Here is an 18,788-nt window from a genome sequence, read left to right on the forward strand (position 1 = left end):
TAAGGCAAAAAACATTTCAGAGCCAAACTCTACTGTTTCCAGAGAGATCCAGTGCTGAGCTGTCCCTCTGTATGTCTCTGGGGGGCTGTAAGTGCTCATGATTTATGGAGCTGAAGATCTGCATTGCCCTAATTATCAGCGGTTGATTTCCATAAATGTTAAAAGGAAAACAGCCTGTGTAGCAGAGCAGTGCTTGATGCTGTGCTATTTCCCATTTGTTGCTGATCTGGTCTTAGGGCTTGACAGGTCACTGCTTTTCCTTGATGTATAGTTTTTCTGACTGTACTGACATTATTAGCTCCTATGAGTTCAACAGAACTTAATTTAACCTTCAAGCGGAGAATCTTGGCTCGAACACTGAGACTTTTGTTGTCTTGAGTTCAGCAACAGGAGGTTTTGGGGCTGGATTGCTTTTGTCAAGACACATTAAATCAGTCAGTGAAGAGGCCCCTGAAGTCTTTCACTGGACACAGCAACAAACTGGGCAGATGGGGAAAAAAATACACTGGTAGGTTTCTCAGGAAAAGCAATTTGTTTGCCTTTCTCCCCTTGCAGCACCGTTTTGCTTATCCTTTTACCTGGACCTGGTCAAGACCCCAAGTGGAGCTTTAATCTGGTCTTTTTTAAAACCAATGGTGCTTGGGAAGATCCTTTATACACCAGATACCATAGAAACTCGAGCAATCATGGAAAAGGTATGGCTCTGTTTACACTACATCAGGATACACCCACTTAAAAGGATTTTAATTTATCTAGCACGGGCTTGTTTCTTTGAGAAGAAGTAGTCTATTTTCTGACTGTTTGGAGTATTAGTCAAATTACCTTTTCCTAGTTGCATTGCTGGTCATATGAGTAATCTTTTGTCTTTGAAAGCATCTTACCTCCAAAATATTGCAGTTCGTCTAATATTTATAATACAATTTTTTAAGGCCTTCAGCTTATAAGGTTTTACCTCCATGTTTTCAGCCAGTAACAGAGTGATGTCTCCCAGGACAGATGCTATAACCAGTGCTTGTTCACAAGCAGCCCAGTAGTAGAGGGAATGCTGATATCCAAGGCATGCTCCAAACGTCCCATATGAGGCTATACTTTTAAGTATTTGCATCCCAGTTCAGTGTGTTAAGGGGCATTTTGCCAAGCAGTGACAGGGCGCTAAGAAAAATCCTAAGGAAACCGAAGTTGGTCTCAGCTGTTTTATTGACTTGTTTATTTTTAAAAAGCTTTAAGGTAAATGAATAAATGAATCGCTACATGATGTGGGTTTTTTATAGTCTAGTGCAACCCTGAAGCAGATGGCTGATCTAGCCCTGAAGTCCCAGGAGTGGTTGGACAAGTCTCCTGTCATCATGAATTCACTGACTAAGCTAAACCAGACAGTTCCGATGATCAAGGTATGAGATCCGACCTCTCCCATCTCTCTCGCGGGAGGGAACTGGGGGGGTGGATTTCTGCCCTTAGGTAAACTGGGGTTCCACAGACCTCAGGGACATCTTAAGTCAGCTGGGAAAACCCTTCTCAGGCTTTTTTTGTGCCAGACTCCACAGTTTCTGTGCCTGCCTGTTGCTGTAACAGAAATACTCCAGACGCACCTTCCCATTTAAATCCTCTTTCTGAAATGACCTGTTTGTAATATGCCCCCTGACACTGGCCATGCTGGGGCCTGCTGGAGGGTGAAGATGAGCGAGGAACACTCTTCAGTTTGTAAATTAACTTTCTGCTTGATGGAGTGATTCAGCCAGCCAAGACCAGGCAAGAAATGACTTTTTCAGAAAATGAAACAGTATCTATAATAAGCATGTAGCTCTGGGTACACACATAAGAGCTATAAGATGTCTTTGTATCCCAGTGAATGTAAATAAAATTTCTTTTTCCCTTCTTAAGGAGCCTAGCCTTGCTTGGATACAGAAAGCAGTAGGCTGTAATGTTTCGCATACTTGCTTCCCATTCTCTGCAGTAAAAATTGTCTCCTTTTCTTACAAAACTATGAAAATTAGATGTCTGGAACCTCAAAGTATTAGAAGTTAATTTTGGTGGCTGGAATTCATTGTAATTTTGATGGCACTGAGAGAAAATTCAGAGTAGAATATGCAAAAGTGAAATGAAATATTCTCTGCTGGCTGCACTCGTTGGTGGAATAATAAACTATTTAGCAAAAGAAAAAAATCTGTCTACCAGTCTTCAAGCTAAACTTTGGTCACCTACCCATTGTTCTCTGGCTGTGTTCACAGGACTTAAAACACAGGTGAAATGTACTGCACTTTTAGAATAACAAAGGTTTTCTATGAATTTTCTATGGGACTCTGGTTCCTGGTAGAGAGAGACAAGAGACATCCTCTCTTGACTTCAAGAAACATTAGCCTGGACTCATAGGGTTCTCTATGTTGTTTTTCATGGCTAACATTTCCCCATCCTGATAAATAGAGTGAAATATGGAAGGTCAGGAAAAGACTAGGGGAGGGTTGTACAAATGCACAGTGAAGGCAGCTGGTTTGTTGTATTTTAGAAATACATTGAATAAGATCAAGGGGCCTCTGGTCAAACTGATGCTTTTTCTTGTTAACAGAACACCCTGCAGAATCCCTTTGTGCAGGTTTTTATCAAGTTGATGGTGAATTTGGATGCAACTGAACTGCTGAGTCAAATAAATGAACTGGGTAAGTTGGTCCGCATGTGCTGTCCTCTTATTTGTAACTTCAAGTGTGGGAGCTCCAGAGTCACCAAACTCTAAGCCATCCTCTGGTACTGCTGTCTGGCCAGTACCAGATGCTTTAATGCAAGGCAATCTCAACTGTGACTCAAAAACCTAGTCGTCTATGGGAAAAGGCTCTTGGAAAGCAAAGGGCTTGTATGAAGAGATATATCTGGTGAGTGTTGAAGGGATAGTAGGATGGGAATCTCTGCAGCTGAGTGTGGCCACTGGAGGACACTGTTTAACCATAATTATCACTTCAAATCAGCTACCTGAGGCTCTACTGGTAAATGTTGAGGTGAGCTCACTTGTATCACATCAGAGTTCAACTTAAAAGTTTTCCGGAGCAGAAAAGCAAGGGATCAGATACAGGTACCCAGGCTGATGAAGCCAGAGGCATCATTACAGGAGATGCTCTGCTGGAATTTGCTGTTCTCTGGTGGTCTTGCATGGTCTTTCAAGGTGAGAGTTGCTGGTCTGCACTGTGGGAGTCACCAGCTAGCAGTGGTGGAGGATGCATCCTGTTAGTACACAGTGCGATGAGCACAGTCCTTCCTAGCTGGTCTTATTGTCCCTACCTGCTTTTTCAATGAGTGGCCATACATATCAACATAAATCTGGGTTGTGCCAGCAAAACCCAGCATAAACCATGAGTGGTTGTCATTTGTCGTAGTCAGGATATTTACATACTGTTTGTGATGACCTCTGTGTAATTTCACAAGTAGCATCGCCTGTCTTTACTCCCCATAAAATCATCGTGCCTGCAGCAGCTGTTCCATATTAGTTACACTGCATTATGCAGTCACCTTTTACAACAGCCAAGAAACAGCAGCCTCTTTATTAAACCGCATTATCAGGTTTAGTACACACATCAGCACAACAGACATAACTTCTCCTTGATGTGCTTGGATAAAGCACATTCTCCCCTGAGACAGAGCAGCTCAACAGACAAGTTGATTACATCAAAAACTGTAAGATGTGGAATGAATGGCGAGCATCATGTGCGAGTCTAAAACCTCAGCAGGTTAGTAGCAACTTCTGATTTGGGATGGCTGTCACATCCCATTGCTGGCATCCTCCCAAAGGTGAACTCACAAGTGTATTACAAATGATTAACATAAAAATCGGGTCAACAACATACCTTCATTGTGCTGCTAAGTGCAGAAATGTATTTTACACTTAATGTTTAGTATGATGGCTTGCTTTCTTCTTTTCTGGTGTCATTGTTAGTGTAAAGAGCAGAATGATGTGTTGGATTTTTTGCCCTGTGTAGTGATGCTACTGTTTTTGTTTGTGTTTCTTTTCAGATGATATTCGTCTGGAATTACAGGACAATGCTGACATCGTCGATCAGCTGAATACATTAGCTACCCTTGCTGTAAATGTGTCCTCCTGTGTGTCATTTCATCGCATTCGGGCAGTCAAGAGCTTAGAGGAAATGGAGAAGATGGCTAAAGAGCTCTTTCTGAAGAATGAGCTTTTTGCAAGTACGTGACAGACTTGTGTCCCCCTGTGAATTAAAGTTGGCCTCCTTCAGGGTGGGAGTCCAGCATAAGAAGTCTGACTTTCCAACAGCAACTGTCGTGGTCACAGCTCCTACCACACAGTGATCAGTTCTGAGCCAGTGTCTGCGGGACCCACACACTGGGACCTCCTTATGGCAGTGGTTTACACTCTCTTTTTTGTATGTCCTCTTCTCTTACACCTCTGCTGTCTGTATAGAAATTCTTTGGTCAACTAGTGTCTTCTCTTGGTTAATTCTCAGTTTGAACAAAATTTCACTGCCCTTAGGATAACTTCATGACAGCTGCCTTCTTTCAGGCTCCCCTAGGAAAAGATGCTTTAACTGAGAAAGAGATCATGGAATCCTAGAATCATTTAGGTTGGAAAAGATTTTTAAGATCAAGTCCAAATATGAGACAGTTCAATTTATTAGAAGGTCATTAGAAGGTCTTGAGATGTTCCAGCCAAACAATGTGATATTGTATTAGATCTCCTCAGTCACATATTTCACATTTCTGGGATCGGATTGTAGGCTCAGATCAGACTACAGAGAGGGGTGGGAGCAGTAGAGAATAGGAACTTATGTTAATTTGAATGTCTTAATTTTTAATAATACCACCAAATATTTCCTCAATTAGGTTTTACTTTTAAGTCCTGTGACCTATTTGATTTTATACCTCGTAATTGAGGAGTAGATAGAAACTTTTTATTTTCTTGAAACTTCAGACCCTGATAATATTTGTCTATTCCCATAAAAGCAGTCTTTTTCCATGTTACTCCTCCGTTCCGTCATATGCTTTATCTATGGAATAATCAGGAAAAATATTCTGGAGAGAAGAACTTCCATAGTATTGCCTCTACTCAAACAGACATTTTAAAGGAAAAGAAGTCCTGTCTGTCAAACTGTCCTACAGCATGCCATTTCCTAACAGGAACTTGCAAAGCTTTTATATTCTTAGACATCTCAGCTTTGCAGGAATTTGTGTGGGCGCAAAAATATGTTTATAGGTCATGAACAATTTTCAACACTGTGTTCCTGATATTTGTATGTTACAGCATCACTGTGTGAGCTGTATTGATAAGAGAACCTTTGGGCACGTTCACGAGAGGTTTGTGTGCTGTGTGATGTACCCAACAGATGTGTGGCAGGTCATGTTAACAGCAAGACTTTTCTAAATACAACTGGCTATTTTGAGAGCCTTTGATTTTTGAGTGCTCAGTGGGAAAAGATTTAAAGGCTTTGGGGGTGTATTTTGGGGATGTATTTCACACTCGGAATCATTGGTCACATTTGAAAGTTTGAGTAGCTGCAGTGATGTATAGTTTCCGCTTCCAGACCCTCAATAAGCAGCCTACCCATCTGAGCATTATTTGTGCAGCAACAAAATGAAATGATGGATTGTAATGTAGAAAAGGCTTATATAAATGAGGAATTCCTACATATCTGTGTGTACTGCTCCCATGCTATCCACTCTGAAGGGAAAGCCTTTTCTTCCTTTCTCTTCCAAGGTATCATTTTCAAGCTGCCTTCGAGCCAGAGCAGCCCTGGGGACTTGGCCCTCCCTCCCGTGCTCAACTACACCATCCGCATGAGCAGCCGGATCACGCAAACCACCAACAGGATCAGGGAGCGCATCTGGACGGTGGGGCCGCACAATTCCACCTCGCAGAGCCAGATTTACAGCCGGGCATTTATTTATATCCAGGACAGCATCGAAAGAGCCATTATTGAGCTACAGACTGGCAAGAATCCAGAGGAAATAGCTGTTCAGGTCCAGGCCATGCCTTACCCCTGCTACAATAAGGATATGTAAGTTCGTGTGGCTTTTGTCTTCATGCTTTGTGTAAGCTCATCTTGTCTGATTGCTGGAGTTTGCCAGCTGTACTGGTCTCCTTAATTTGATGTTCACATGGCATAGAAATAATTTCATTTTGTAGGTGGTTTTTTTTGTTTGTTTCTTTTGTTTGTTTGTTTGTTTGTTTTTTCGTGAGTCTGAACAAAATTTGGACCCTAGTGTAAATTATCTCTGTTTACTTTGCTCAATCTTTTGTTTTCAGTGGTCTGTATGTACCTGAATTGTCACAGTAACTATAGGTTTTACAGCAGGTAAAATTATCTGTCCCTTTTTTTACCACACATAGTAGAACTGAGACTGGGGTTGGAAGGACTTGGGTTACATATGAGTGTTGGCTTGTTCTGCAGGTGTTTACATGCAGACAATGCAGCAGAACTTAGAAAATTTATTTATTGGGCTAAAAGTCCCTAGGTTTATGAGCTTTGTTCCTAGAGATTGCTATCCAGCTGTGGTATTTGTTTTTCATTCCAGTGATTCTAGCTCATGTTCAGTGTATAGTGAATAGTTCTAAATACAGGTGCTTCTCAGATGCTTTAAGAAGGATAAGAGGGAAGATGAAATTATACCATTCATCTCTGCAATAATGAGGGAGGACAGAGAAGCTTTTGATGCGCTGGGTTGCCGGAGTTAACAGCCTGTTGTACAGAGCAGTGCAGCATGAACAGTGTGTGGACCAGCATTAAGTTTCGAATGGTGAAGCAGATCAGAAAGTTTTGGATCATCTTCTGTTCCTCTCATTTTGAGCCAGAACTGCAGCTAATATAAACTGCATTTCTGCCAAACGCGATGGAGAGAAGCAAATCTCTCACAGCTGAGGACCTGCCCCTTCTGGCAAGGCAATTTTGATCTGCGTTGGAAAGCTGGCAATGTAGTATGTCCTCAGAATTATTACCCTGATCACAGCTGGTGGCCAAAGTGAGTGGAAAACACACAGGGAAGGGATTTCAGTGTCCATCAGAAAGCACTGAAGGATGTTCAACAAATAGTATTGGTAGGTTGGATGGTCCCTCCATGCTGACATGAAGGTCTCCTTTGGACCAAGAGTACAGACTAGACCTAGGAGCTCTTTCTGTTGAAAAGCCTGCGTGTCTCCCGCCTGAGCTGGAAGATTTCTGGGAGCTATAGCTATAGGACCTATAGCAGACCTATTAACCTTCTGTCACTCAAGAGAGCTGGGGACCTGTTATCTCTTCTCGAGGTAGCAGCATGCAAAATGCCTGCAAGCATGCAGGCAGTAAGCATTCAAACCAAGTGTCAACTTCTTGCAGCAAATATGTTGGATTAGTGCTGAGAGAGAGTTTTGTACCACGATTAACTGGCTGCTGGAGGTGTTTATTACAGCGTTAGCTGCTCTTTCTCTTGTTCTTGAGCTGCTAAGAAAACCACTTGCCTTCGGGTTTCCCTCTTCACCCCAGGTTCAGAGGGATATGAGGTTGCTCAATTATTAAAATACCTAAAGGCTACATCCAGTAGACGTCATCATAAAATGGTTGTATATTGATTGTTATCGCATAGTTACCATCCTGTAGGGAAATGGAGGAAATACGTAGACCAGTACACAGAAGGTGTTGAGAATTTTTAGTAGCCTAGAGATAATGCATAAGGTGGTAGCCAAAAGAAACCCTAAATAACAAAGAGGTAGTAGAGCTACTGAAATGCACTTTCATTGTTCTTTATATATATGGCTTCATTTGCATGGAAGCATGCCCTGAAACTGCTGGTTTGTGGGAAAATTTCAGCGTTACATGTAAGAAATTTTAAAAACAGATGTAGTCGTATTAATTTCTTCCTATTATTGCACATTAAATTTTACCTAGGAATAACACTTTTTAAACCAGGTTTAGAAGTGATGGAGGAAAGCATAGCCCTGTAGATACAACAGAGTGAAGCTCCTGCTAAAAAAGTTTGCTTTTCATCACAAAAGGAGAAATTTTGCATTGGCCATTGTTGTCTTTGGGCACATTTGGCACAGGAGGAAGGCTTTAACTGAAGTGAGGAGCCAAAAATTGTGAAGCCCATGTTGCAGACCTCGATCTGCGATACCTCTCCTGTGGGATAATAGGACAGACACTCTGAGGGGAAGTACCTATATCCAAACTCCAGCACTAGGAAATATAACCTGATAACAAAATTTGGCCATTATATTTCTGAACAGAACTGGGGATTATGGCTGGCTGCTGTGATGTTTCAAAATGGGATGCACCCCATCAGAGAACCAGGAGATGCCCCTATCTGTGGTGGATCCTGCTCCTGCCAGTGGTGCAAAACTTGCAGAATGCATCTGGAAATCCCTCTGTGATTCAGGAAAAGAAAAAAAGATTTTGAACAGTCAGGAGTCCCATGAATAGAAAATCCAATGCAATGGCAAAATAGCTTTTTTTGTAGTTATTAATTATAGTCCACGTTTTGAAATATAAGCATGTCTTTTCCTGTGCCAAAGTATTATTCTGAAAAATATATTCTGTATAAAGCGTTAATCCCCAGAACATTTTGTATTCAGCTAAAGCCTCTATTTGCCTTTTACAGGTTCTTAACCAGTGTGACCTACTCTCTTCCATTTGCTCTGATGGCTGCCTGGGTGCTGTTTATAGCTGATTTTGTTAAAACACTTGTTCAAGAGAAAGATCTGAGGCTCTATGAGGTACGGTGAAACTTTTTGGGGCGTGCAAAATTATAAACAGATTTTCCTTATTAGTGGGTAGTATGTCTCATGTGCAATAGTAAATGGAGCAAAACAAGCATTAAGGCAACTAATATTCCAAATATCTATTGTTTGACCTGCAGTGTTTGAATTCTGACATTGTAACCAAGCTTGAAACCACAGAAATGCAGGGCACGTGCCCTTCAAGTAGCGAGAATATTCCTTTGCAGTTATGAACAGTTGAAACATGGGGACCTCACAAAATTACAAGTTTTCTGAAGATTTAAAGCTCTCTAAAAATTGACTTTGAGTCATACCTGCTGGGGACAAAGACATGAAAAGTGACTTATTTCCTATCCTTGAAGTTATTATACTTAATATTTCAGAAGGTGCTACATATTACATCAGCTCCCCTGAAATGAAGTTCTTCATTCAGGTTGCCTATTGGAAAAGAAATGACATTGAGACACAGGGAATTTATTAAATTAACTCAGGTTTTCAGTGTGAACACAGTCAACAGAGATGAGCAGCAAAAAACTTTTGTAAAACTAAGCTTCAGCAAGCAACAAAATCTCGAGCAGATTTGGTTTTTATCCAGTACCATGGAAACAAATACTGATTCACCAAAAACATTTCCAAGAAAGATCACTCTATGAACTGTGATTAGACTGAAAATGAAGCCTGGTGACTAGATGACAGCCCCTTGCTATAGTTTAGAAAAGCCAGTTTCACTGTCTCTAAGAACCAGGCTGTCAGTAATCTTTTCAGGTGTGTAATAATCAACAAAATGACACCAGCACCTGTAGTTTCTTTTGGATTTAGCAATACAAACTTACAGATTTACAATCCCAAACATACTGTGATACGTCTGTGGGCTAGGTCATCAGCTAATATGGTTTAATAATGCTTCCTCATAACCATGGTAATTTAGACATTATTTTTTGTCTTGGGGGTATGTGAGAAATGGTTTGCTTTCGAAGACACTTAAGAGTTTTTACACTGAAGCCACTGAGTCAATTAGCATTATTTTTTTTTAAAATAACCAAAATACTTTAGAAAAGTAACGAATCTAAGGGCAGAAATGGCTTTGGAGCTTGTGGGCTGTGACACTTCATACTTGCAGATCCTGTCTGTGCTGTTCTTTTGTAATAGACTGCTTTGCAAACCTGGGGCATTCCAGAAATGTGAGTGCATGGTTTCTCCCTCTTTATTGACATTCAGTACTCTGAAGTATGAAAGAGCCTGTTTGGATTGTATGCCATGTCCAGAAGCTGAAAAAAAGAAACATTTCAATATCAGCAGAAAGATCTCTTAATAAACAGTTGTATTTGTGATTCTTTTTTTCACCTTTCTCTCTGTAGTACATGAAAATGATGGGTGTTAATGCCAGCAGCCATTTCATCGCCTGGTTCATAGAGTGTGCCATCTTCCTTTTAATTACTGTCACCTTCCTCATCATTATTCTGAAAGTGGGCGACATCCTTCCCAAAGCAAACACAGCGCTCCTGTTCCTGTACTTTATGGACTACAGCCTGTCCATCATAGCCATGAGCTACTTCATCAGTGTTTTCTTCAATAACACCAACATAGCAGCCTTGGTGGGCAGTCTTGTGTACATCCTCACCTTCTTCCCCTTCATTGTGTTGCTTGTCATCGAGAATCATTTGAGCTTCTCTGTGAAGACCCTACTGGTAAGTTCTGCTTTTCAGTAAGAGGACCGTGTGTGCACCTTCAAAAAATTTCCACTCTTATTATAACTTGTGTTATAAATATACTTGAGTTTGGTGCCTTTCTGAATTCCATCAGTGAGTGCTGACAGAAGAGTTGGCCATGGCCTGTTTGAGGGAGATCTGGAATTAATTGTGTCCCATGATTCAAAGCAATACTTGTGGAATTCTAGTAAGTTCCCACCTGCCAGCTGAATCAAAGTATGTTGAGCTACATACTTTGCCCTTCTGAGTTGCAAAGCAAAATGGGTTACTTTCAACCACTGTGGAAAATGAGGCTGTCTCAGAAAGGAGTTTAGGTAGCAGGGCTGTGAAGCAAGGCTGGCTCTGCTCATTGCTGTCTCTGCCCACTCTTTAGTTTCATGTATCTCAAATTCCAAGCTGTGGAAGTAGAGGTAAAGCCTTGTTTCTTACTAAGGGTAGAAATAGCCAGGTATTAGGTTCCAGAAGGCAGACTTGTTTTCTTTGAGTCACCAGATTCAGGAAAGGACATCTATTAATGCAAGTGGTAAAAATATTAATGACACGGCTGGTAATTCACAAGCACTGCTGTATTTCAAAAGCCTGAGATAGAGCCCTGTATGCAGGAGAAAATTTGGTCCTGGGTGTAGAAGCAAAAGAAAGGTGGGCTCTAAGGAGATGTTACAGCCCATCAGTAGAAGCACTGCCCATCATAAGCCTGGTCCAGTGCTCTTTGTGACTGTTGGGAAAAAAACCCAAACAAACTAAAACCAACCCTATTCATTTTTCTGGCTCCTGGACCAAGCCAATGAGGTACCTGATTGGTTGACTGACTTGATTTCTCTTTCAGACTCATTCATAAGTTCTTTATTTTCAATATGTATGTATATATTTTTTTTATTCCACAGAGTTTGTTGTCTCCGACTGCGTTCAGTTATGCAAGTCAATACATTGCTCGATATGAGGCACAGGGCATAGGTATGTTTATTGTGGACGAAACTAGGCTTTGAGCTCCCATGGTAGTGACGTTTCACTAATATGGATTCTGTATTTCTAAATTCCTTTCTGCAGGTCTGCAGTGGGACAACATGTATAAGTCCCCAATGATTGGAGACAACACTTCCTTTGGTTTGATGTGCTGGCTCATTCTGATAGACTCTCTCATTTACTTCATCCTGGGATGGTATATAAGGAATGTTTTCCCAGGTAAGGATATGAAACATCAAGGCTGATGCTGAACCATCTATTTTGGAAAACAATGAATTCAACACTGGCTCATTCCATGGTTCAGGCAGTAGAGCAGTCTGCACATGCAGGATACATCTTCTGTTTCTAGGCAGCATGGCTTTGTGGATGTCTGAGAGTGTTAATGAAACTGAAACAGAGCGGAGCAGGGAAGAATTAGGGTTTCTCTGCTTATCACAGGGGTAGGTGGGTCTCCTGAAGAAGCTTGAAACCAAGGACATGGTAGGATGTGTTTATGGTCTGGTGGGTGAAAATGAGAACAGAGCATGTTGGTCTGCATTTGTCAGTTGAGTGATTTTGTGTTGCATTACTTATATCATTTGATTTCTGAAAGTAATTCCTGCCTTGGGCAAGAACCAGTACATTTGTCTTTTACTCTTCTTCCCCACCTAATGAAGCAGTCCACTGGCATACAGAAATCTACCCAGTGGAAAATGTAAAGTACTCCTGCCCTCCAGCTCTGAAGTTACTCAGAATAACAAATTAGTGAATGCCTCTTATTTTGTCAATCAGGCAAAGTCTCTACCAAGTATCAGTAGTACATGAGCACATCAAGAGGGGAGAGATCTCTGTGGAGTTTTATTTTTGCAATTTTGAACGCACCCCGATGTTGATACTTCCTCAGAAACAGACACCTGAATGAGATTCCCCTTCTCCTTGCAGGTAGATATGGCATGGCTGCTCCCTGGTATTTCCCGTTGCTTCCATCTTACTGGGTCGAATACAACAGTTACCTCCCCCTCTGGAATGAGAAACGAGGAGGCCTTCTCTTCACCAAGCTGATATTAAGGAAAGAAGCCACCCTCAACAATAAGATATGTACGTGAGTACGGGATGGGGTAGTGTGATACTAACTTATGTTCTAGGTAAAGGAAGCCAAATTTGTACAGGGGCACCATACTGAGAAAGCACATTTCTATATTGACCCTGGTTTGTAGCTCAGAAAGAACTGGAAGCTGTTACATGAATGGAGATATGGCTTTTAAATTGTACTTGTTCTTCCTATTTGTGGAAATCCAGTACTGATATTCACATACAAATTTGTGTGTGCTGTAGTTGGGCAGTTACCTTAGATGCATATATCCGCTCTACAAAGCTCCGTTTAGGAATACATTTTTGTTTATGCAAGCAAATAGAGGTTTCCACTTGGCAAAATGGATGTGTGCTTCTTTGTTCATCTCTTTAAATATTTAGCCTGTGAAATACTGTGTGATCACATATAAAAGCTTGCTGTTTCTACCTCACTGAAAATAACTCGGCAGCTTTCCTGTATGTCCTCTAATTTTCTGTGCTTGCTTAATATAAATTAAGTTAGGTGCTCCGAAACATCTGAATATGAGACCTTTTCAAAAGTGATTAATGCTTATTGTCAGGAGTTATTAGAAGCGGCAGAAGTAAAAAGGAGAAATCCCAGAGAGCTCAAAATGGTACAGACCCTGTGAAATGTTCTCTGTGTTCCCAGCTGAAAGGCACCTACTTCTGCTGCATTTTGCTTTTAAAAGCCCTGCTTGTCTCTGAGGTGGAAACAGAAGCACAAACGTGCTGCAGTGCAGTAACTGTCGTCTGACCCTTCTCTTTGGTGTCAAAGGTGCTCCCCCTCCTCACCTGGAGCCCGAGCCCACAGATCTCACCTTGGGAGTCTCCCTCCGTGGCATAACAAAGGTTTATGGATCCAAAGCTGCAGTGAACAACCTCAGCCTCAACTTCTATGAAGGGAATATCACCTCCCTGCTGGGACACAATGGAGCCGGGAAAACTACGACCATGTGCGTATCCTTTAAAGACGTTGTTGCCTTTTTATACTGTGGTGCTGTGTAGTGTTGGGAGACTGAATAATGTGCTTTATTAGGCCAAATCTCTCCTGTAGTTTTATCTTGCTCATGGATGACCTTGCCAGTCCCTTCATCTATTAGAATTAAAGGTTCTTTTCTGCTTAGGAACATGCTTTTTCATCTGGTAGGATACCTGTAATGCACAGCGCAGCAGTTGTTCTAGCATTTTGTTCCATGACAGTTTGGTGCCTGGCATTGGGTTGTTCTGAAAGCCGTGGGCAGCTTGTGCACACACCAAAGCAGAAGTGATGTGAGCAAGAAAGCTTAATAAAGGTGTATTTCAGCTGTACAAACTCATGTGTTGGCTGGGCTGGAATGCTAGTGGGTTAATATATCAGCCTTTCAGCCCTTCCAACCTTGCCATTTATAAATTATTATTTGAGTTGTTAGATAATAGCACTAAAACAGACCTGTAGAACTTGACTTCTTCACTGATATATATGTACATCACACTGAAAGCAACATTAAGCTGATAAATAGAAGCCTCAGAAGAGCCAAAACCAGTAAGACAGATGTGTGCTTCATCTCAACTTATTATCAATTCATCTCATATCCTCTTTGCAAAGTGTAGGCAGAGGTGATATACAGAAAAGTATAATGGTTTCTTGAGACTTAGTGCCAGCTTCAAATCCTAAGTAAGGTCACAAGTTACTTCTTCTCTTTTTAATGATGGCTAAAACTCCCAGGAGAGAGAGAAGCTCTGGGGAGGTGAAGGGCAGTCTGAGACACATCTTCTCCCTTTAGTCTCTACAGGACAGCACCAAAAATTACTTATAATGTGCAAGTAGTTATTCTGAGCAGAGGGTGTTTGACTCAGGTCTGCTAGGTATTGCTAGGTAGGTAATTATTCGCTTGAACTAGATGAAAGTGCTGCTGACTGTGAGGTGTTTTGTCTGGAAGTCCTCCCCCATTTTTTGTTAATAATGGCAGTGAAATCAGGTTTCCATACTCTGATGTGGTTAGTAAGATGAAGCTGTGGTTTTCAGTCTCTGTTGTGGTTAGCAATATGAGGCTGTCTGGCTACTGCAGACAAACCTCAAAGAATGAAGAGTAACTGGATTATATGAATTCCCAGTGGTTAAATTGGAAGCCCAGGGCATACATGAGTATTGATGTATGGGATATGCAATGGTCTGACTTATGGAGGGGAAGGTTGAAAAAGATAAAAGTGCACACGAAAAGTAGCCAGAGTTCAGTGTGTCAGCTTGGTACTTGCCCTCGGATTCTCACAAGGGGGTACGAGGATGTCCTTTGATGTTAATTGGCCACAGCTCTGCCAAAGCATGATCAGACAGCAGAAGCAGCAGTGGCCAGTGGTCTCTGGCTGGAAAAAGTGTGATGGTGTTGTAAGGAAACTTTGAAAGCGAGGATAGGTACAGGACCATGTGAAAAAATTCACTATGGCTTTCTCCTTCTGACTTCCTTTTCTATTTATTTTTGCCTTTCAGATCTATTTTGACTGGGTTGTTCCCTACATCATCAGGTACTATCTTTGTGTATGGCAAAGACATCAGGACTGACCAGGAAGTTATCAGGAAGGACATGGGGGTGTGTATGCAGCACAATGTGCTCTTCAACTACCTCACCACAAAGGAACACCTGCTGCTCTATGGGTACATCAAAGTCCCTCACTGGAGTAAACAGGAGCTCTACGAAGAAGTGAAGAGGTATAAACATAGCAGGGTTGGAGAAGGGAAAGAGGGCTGTCAAAATTATTCTGTGCTAGTGCCATTGCTACTGCAAAGCTCAAATGAATGATTTTGAGGGTTGTTGCAGATCCAACTTACAGTTAAAAGAATGCCTTGGTTTGACTAGAGGAGTATTTTGATATCTGTGGTTGTAAGAAAACGTCTCTTCTCCAGGGGGCTTGCAGGCTTCTGTGGCAATTCTTTGGAGATGAATTTACGGGCCTAAGGGTCTAGTCCTTGCTGCTTTACAGTTTTCCCCAGAGAGAGATTTAATCAACCAGTCAGAATGATGATGTTGGCTTTATTGGTTGTGTAGAGAAGTGAAGCAGCCAGAACATCCTGGGGAGCTGGGATCTTGGTGTTCTCACTTGATGAGGTTGAGCCTTTAACCTTGACTTCTCAGACGGAAACTTTGAAAATGTCCTAAAAAAAATGTTTTGAATTAGAATCCCAGTGACTGAGCTGCAGGGTGAATAATTTCCCTGCACTGTGACCATTCAGTAGAGCAGTCCATACTTGACCAGTTTTTCATTTGCAGTTATGTTTTTTTGGGGGGTATTTTCAGATTCCCTGCTTTTAAAAGGTGCCTAAAGGACAACCTTTGGGGGTTGTTTTTTCATTGTTTTCAAGGACTTTGAAGGAGACAGGACTGTACAGCCATCGTCACAAGCTAGCTGGCTCTCTGTCCGGAGGGATGAAGAGGAAGTTATCTATAGCTATTGCTCTCCTGGGTGGATCAAGGGTGGTGATACTAGATGAACCAACCACAGGGGTGGATCCGTGCTCTCGAAGAAGTATTTGGGAAATTATCTCCAAGAATAAAAAAGGTACTGTTATGCTGCCCAGTGGCAAAGGTGATTTGTGGCGCTTTTGAAACCGATGGCTTCAAACAGTGTGTTTTGGAGACCGCAGAGAACAAATTGTGGCAGGCTGGGATTTTGCAGGCTCTCTGGGTGCATCCTAGTTGGTTTTTGTAAATTCACAGTGTCATTTGAAAAGTAACTTTCTCATAGTACACAACTTATAATGCGGTAACTTTCAACTTCTCTCTAATGTTGCCTTTCACCCAATTTCACTGATAATTAAAAAAAGCACAGTGGATTTTCACGTGATGCTCTGTTCCCTCATTCAGCATAGCTTTCACCTATCCCGTGGAATCATGTATTCTGTGGTGGCTGATACCAGCTTTGTGTTTTCCAGGCAGAACCATCATTCTGTCAACACATCACTTGGATGAAGCAGAAGTTCTGAGTGACCGGATTGCCTTCCTAGAGCATGGAGGGCTCAAATGTTGCGGTTCACCATTCTACCTCAAGGAGACATTTGGTGATGGATACCACCTAACACTCACGAAAAAGAAGGTTCGTGCCTGAGTTGCTCCTAAATTTTCAGCGCCTTTGGCTGGGAAACTGAATCAGTTGTATGATAGGAAGGAAGAAGGCATGTCATAGTGTGCCACAGACATGAAGCATACTGCAGAAGGTTCATCTCAGTCTTAGATGTCTGTGGTGGAACAGTTGTTCCAGTATCATTTCAATTTCATGGAATAACTTCTTTATGCCTAGGCAAAAGTGAGGTGTGTTTTGGGTTGAAACCCTTGGGTTTAGCCACACAGGTTCAAGAATATGCTGGTCTGTTTCCTTGGGCTGCCATAGCATCATGTTTTCATGAGATGCCTGGGTTGCAGTCACTCTGCTCTCTGGCTCTCTCTGCCTATCCCATGCTGCAATTCACATCCTTCTTTTTTGTATTAAGTTTTTTTCAGAAAGAGAGTTCACCAGAACACAGAAATCCCAGCTTCAACCCCTCTACACAAAGCCTTGCAGCTCTAGTTGACAAGGCACAGGTCTGAACGTGAGCCCCCTGTATCCCAGGTGCACTGTGCAGTTCTTTTTATCCTCCCTTCCCTGCTGGGCCTTGGCTCCCTTTCATGTCCCATGAGCACGGTCACCACAGCAGGAAGAGGCAGGGATTCTCTTGTTTGTGAGCCTGTGTGGAGCTGAGCTGGAGCTCCCAACAGCTTCATCTCTGAGGGGGGCTGTCAAGGCTTGCTCAGGGAGTGACAGATGCGAGCACGGTAGTGATACCAAAGAACTATTGAAGATCTGGATGTGAGCGTGCTGCCTCTCAGTGAGAGATGCTAACAGAACGTGTGGCCCCCGCTTCTCTCGAAGCAGAGAGAGACTCTCCAGCAGCGCCACCGGACCAGCCTCCATGCCCTTGGAAAACAGGAACGTCAGTGCTCTGCTGTGTAGAACACTGCTTCCTTGAGGGTTAAAGGCAAGGCTGGGTGCAGAGTGTGAATTCTGGAGTTTGGAGAAAGCAAGCAGATGGGGAGAGTTCACCGATAGTAACTGGCCTGAGGCAAAATGTTCTTGCAAGGAAGGGGGAACTCTCCTCTTGACAGCATTTATTGCAGTGCTGTTCGTAACCCAAACACACAGAATAATGTGCAGATACCATAAGAGATCAGCCTCTCTTCGAGTATAGATAGAGAAAATGGAAAAAGAGCCATGTGCAAGTCCTGGTTTTCATGGGAGAAAGAGTGTATTTGTGCTGACAGCCAAGTTCAGGTGTCAGTTCTCTTGTGGCTCTCTAGGCTTCTGCTCTGTTGTACTACAAACCCTCTAGCTAGTGCAGAGTGGTTGATTCAGCCCAGTCCCAGTATCCCTGTAGACAGAGGGAACCCAGTGAGGTCTCAGATGGACCAAGGTGAGCATGGTGCCACATATCCCTCTTCAATGGCCAGAAACCCACTTTCATCTCCTTTTGATATTTAACTTGAAATGTTGCATACCTGGGCTGAGATCACCTGCCAGTTATGCTCTGAGACAGGATTTGGGCTAAATCCTACAGTAGGAAGTCTGACCTTGCATCCCTTTCAGTGACCACAGAGTGTTTTCCTCCTTTTTCAGAACATGATAGAGGAGTGCGACACCACAGCAGTGACCTCCTTGATCCAGTCCCACCTCCCGGAGGCTTATCTCAAGGAGGACATTGGTGGAGAGCTTGTGTACGTGCTTCCCCCCTTCAAGTCCACAGTCTCTGGGGCGTACCAGGCACTTCTCAGAGCCCTCGATACCAGCTTGAGTGATCTCCACCTTGGTTGCTACGGGATTTCAAACACAACTGTGGAAGAGGTATGAGCTCAGGATCTGCTCAGTTTAATGGAATGTTATGGAGATCAGCTTCACAGCACTGTGTAGCTCTGCTTTCTGGGCCAGACGGTAGCATGTTCTGGATGTGACAGGTGCAGGCAGGGGACCAAGTGGTTTGGTTGTTCACTGAGTTACACTTATGAACATCTGAGTGTGTAGATGTATTTATCAACCTATAAATATACTAATGCACAAAGTGCACCACTGTCTCACCTTGATAACAGCTTTATGGTATTTTACCCATAAAATGAGATACTAGAGTTAGACTAAGGAGAAAAGGCGATGATGTGTTTCTCTTTGAACTGTTCTCCTGGTCTCCACTAATCTGGGTTGTCTACAGATGCAGTGAGTGGGGAAGGAGTTAGTGAACCATCTAAGTTATGAACTTCAGTATGGATGTTGTATTATACAAGTAAGTCACCTGGTGCATCTCGGAGTAACATGGCACCTTTCTGCCCATGGGAAATCTCTGGTCAAATAAACACAAA

General features: G+C 42.4%; 1 protein-coding gene across 1 annotated transcript in view; it reads left to right on the plus strand.

Moving 5' to 3' along the window:
* ABCA12 (ATP binding cassette subfamily A member 12) overlaps window positions 1-18,788 on the plus strand; it is a gene marked incomplete at both ends in the record, with an annotated part of 83,121 nt that overhangs the window by 39,385 nt on the left and 24,948 nt on the right. The window contains 15 exons of the mRNA XM_080346617.1: window positions 556-695; window positions 1,272-1,391; window positions 2,564-2,654; window positions 3,997-4,176; window positions 5,702-6,002; window positions 8,575-8,689; window positions 10,051-10,380; window positions 11,286-11,355; window positions 11,449-11,583; window positions 12,286-12,441; window positions 13,211-13,388; window positions 14,903-15,121; window positions 15,773-15,969; window positions 16,343-16,503; window positions 18,058-18,282. Coding sequence (XP_080202743.1) covers window positions 556-695; window positions 1,272-1,391; window positions 2,564-2,654; window positions 3,997-4,176; window positions 5,702-6,002; window positions 8,575-8,689; window positions 10,051-10,380; window positions 11,286-11,355; window positions 11,449-11,583; window positions 12,286-12,441; window positions 13,211-13,388; window positions 14,903-15,121; window positions 15,773-15,969; window positions 16,343-16,503; window positions 18,058-18,282 — 2,618 coding nt within the window. The remainder of the gene's footprint in view (window positions 1-555; window positions 696-1,271; window positions 1,392-2,563; window positions 2,655-3,996; window positions 4,177-5,701; window positions 6,003-8,574; window positions 8,690-10,050; window positions 10,381-11,285; window positions 11,356-11,448; window positions 11,584-12,285; window positions 12,442-13,210; window positions 13,389-14,902; window positions 15,122-15,772; window positions 15,970-16,342; window positions 16,504-18,057; window positions 18,283-18,788) is intronic.

Source organism: Nesoenas mayeri (genome assembly GCF_963082525.1).
Source record: "Nesoenas mayeri genome assembly, chromosome: 6".
Taxonomy (NCBI): Eukaryota; Metazoa; Chordata; class Aves; order Columbiformes; family Columbidae; genus Nesoenas; species Nesoenas mayeri.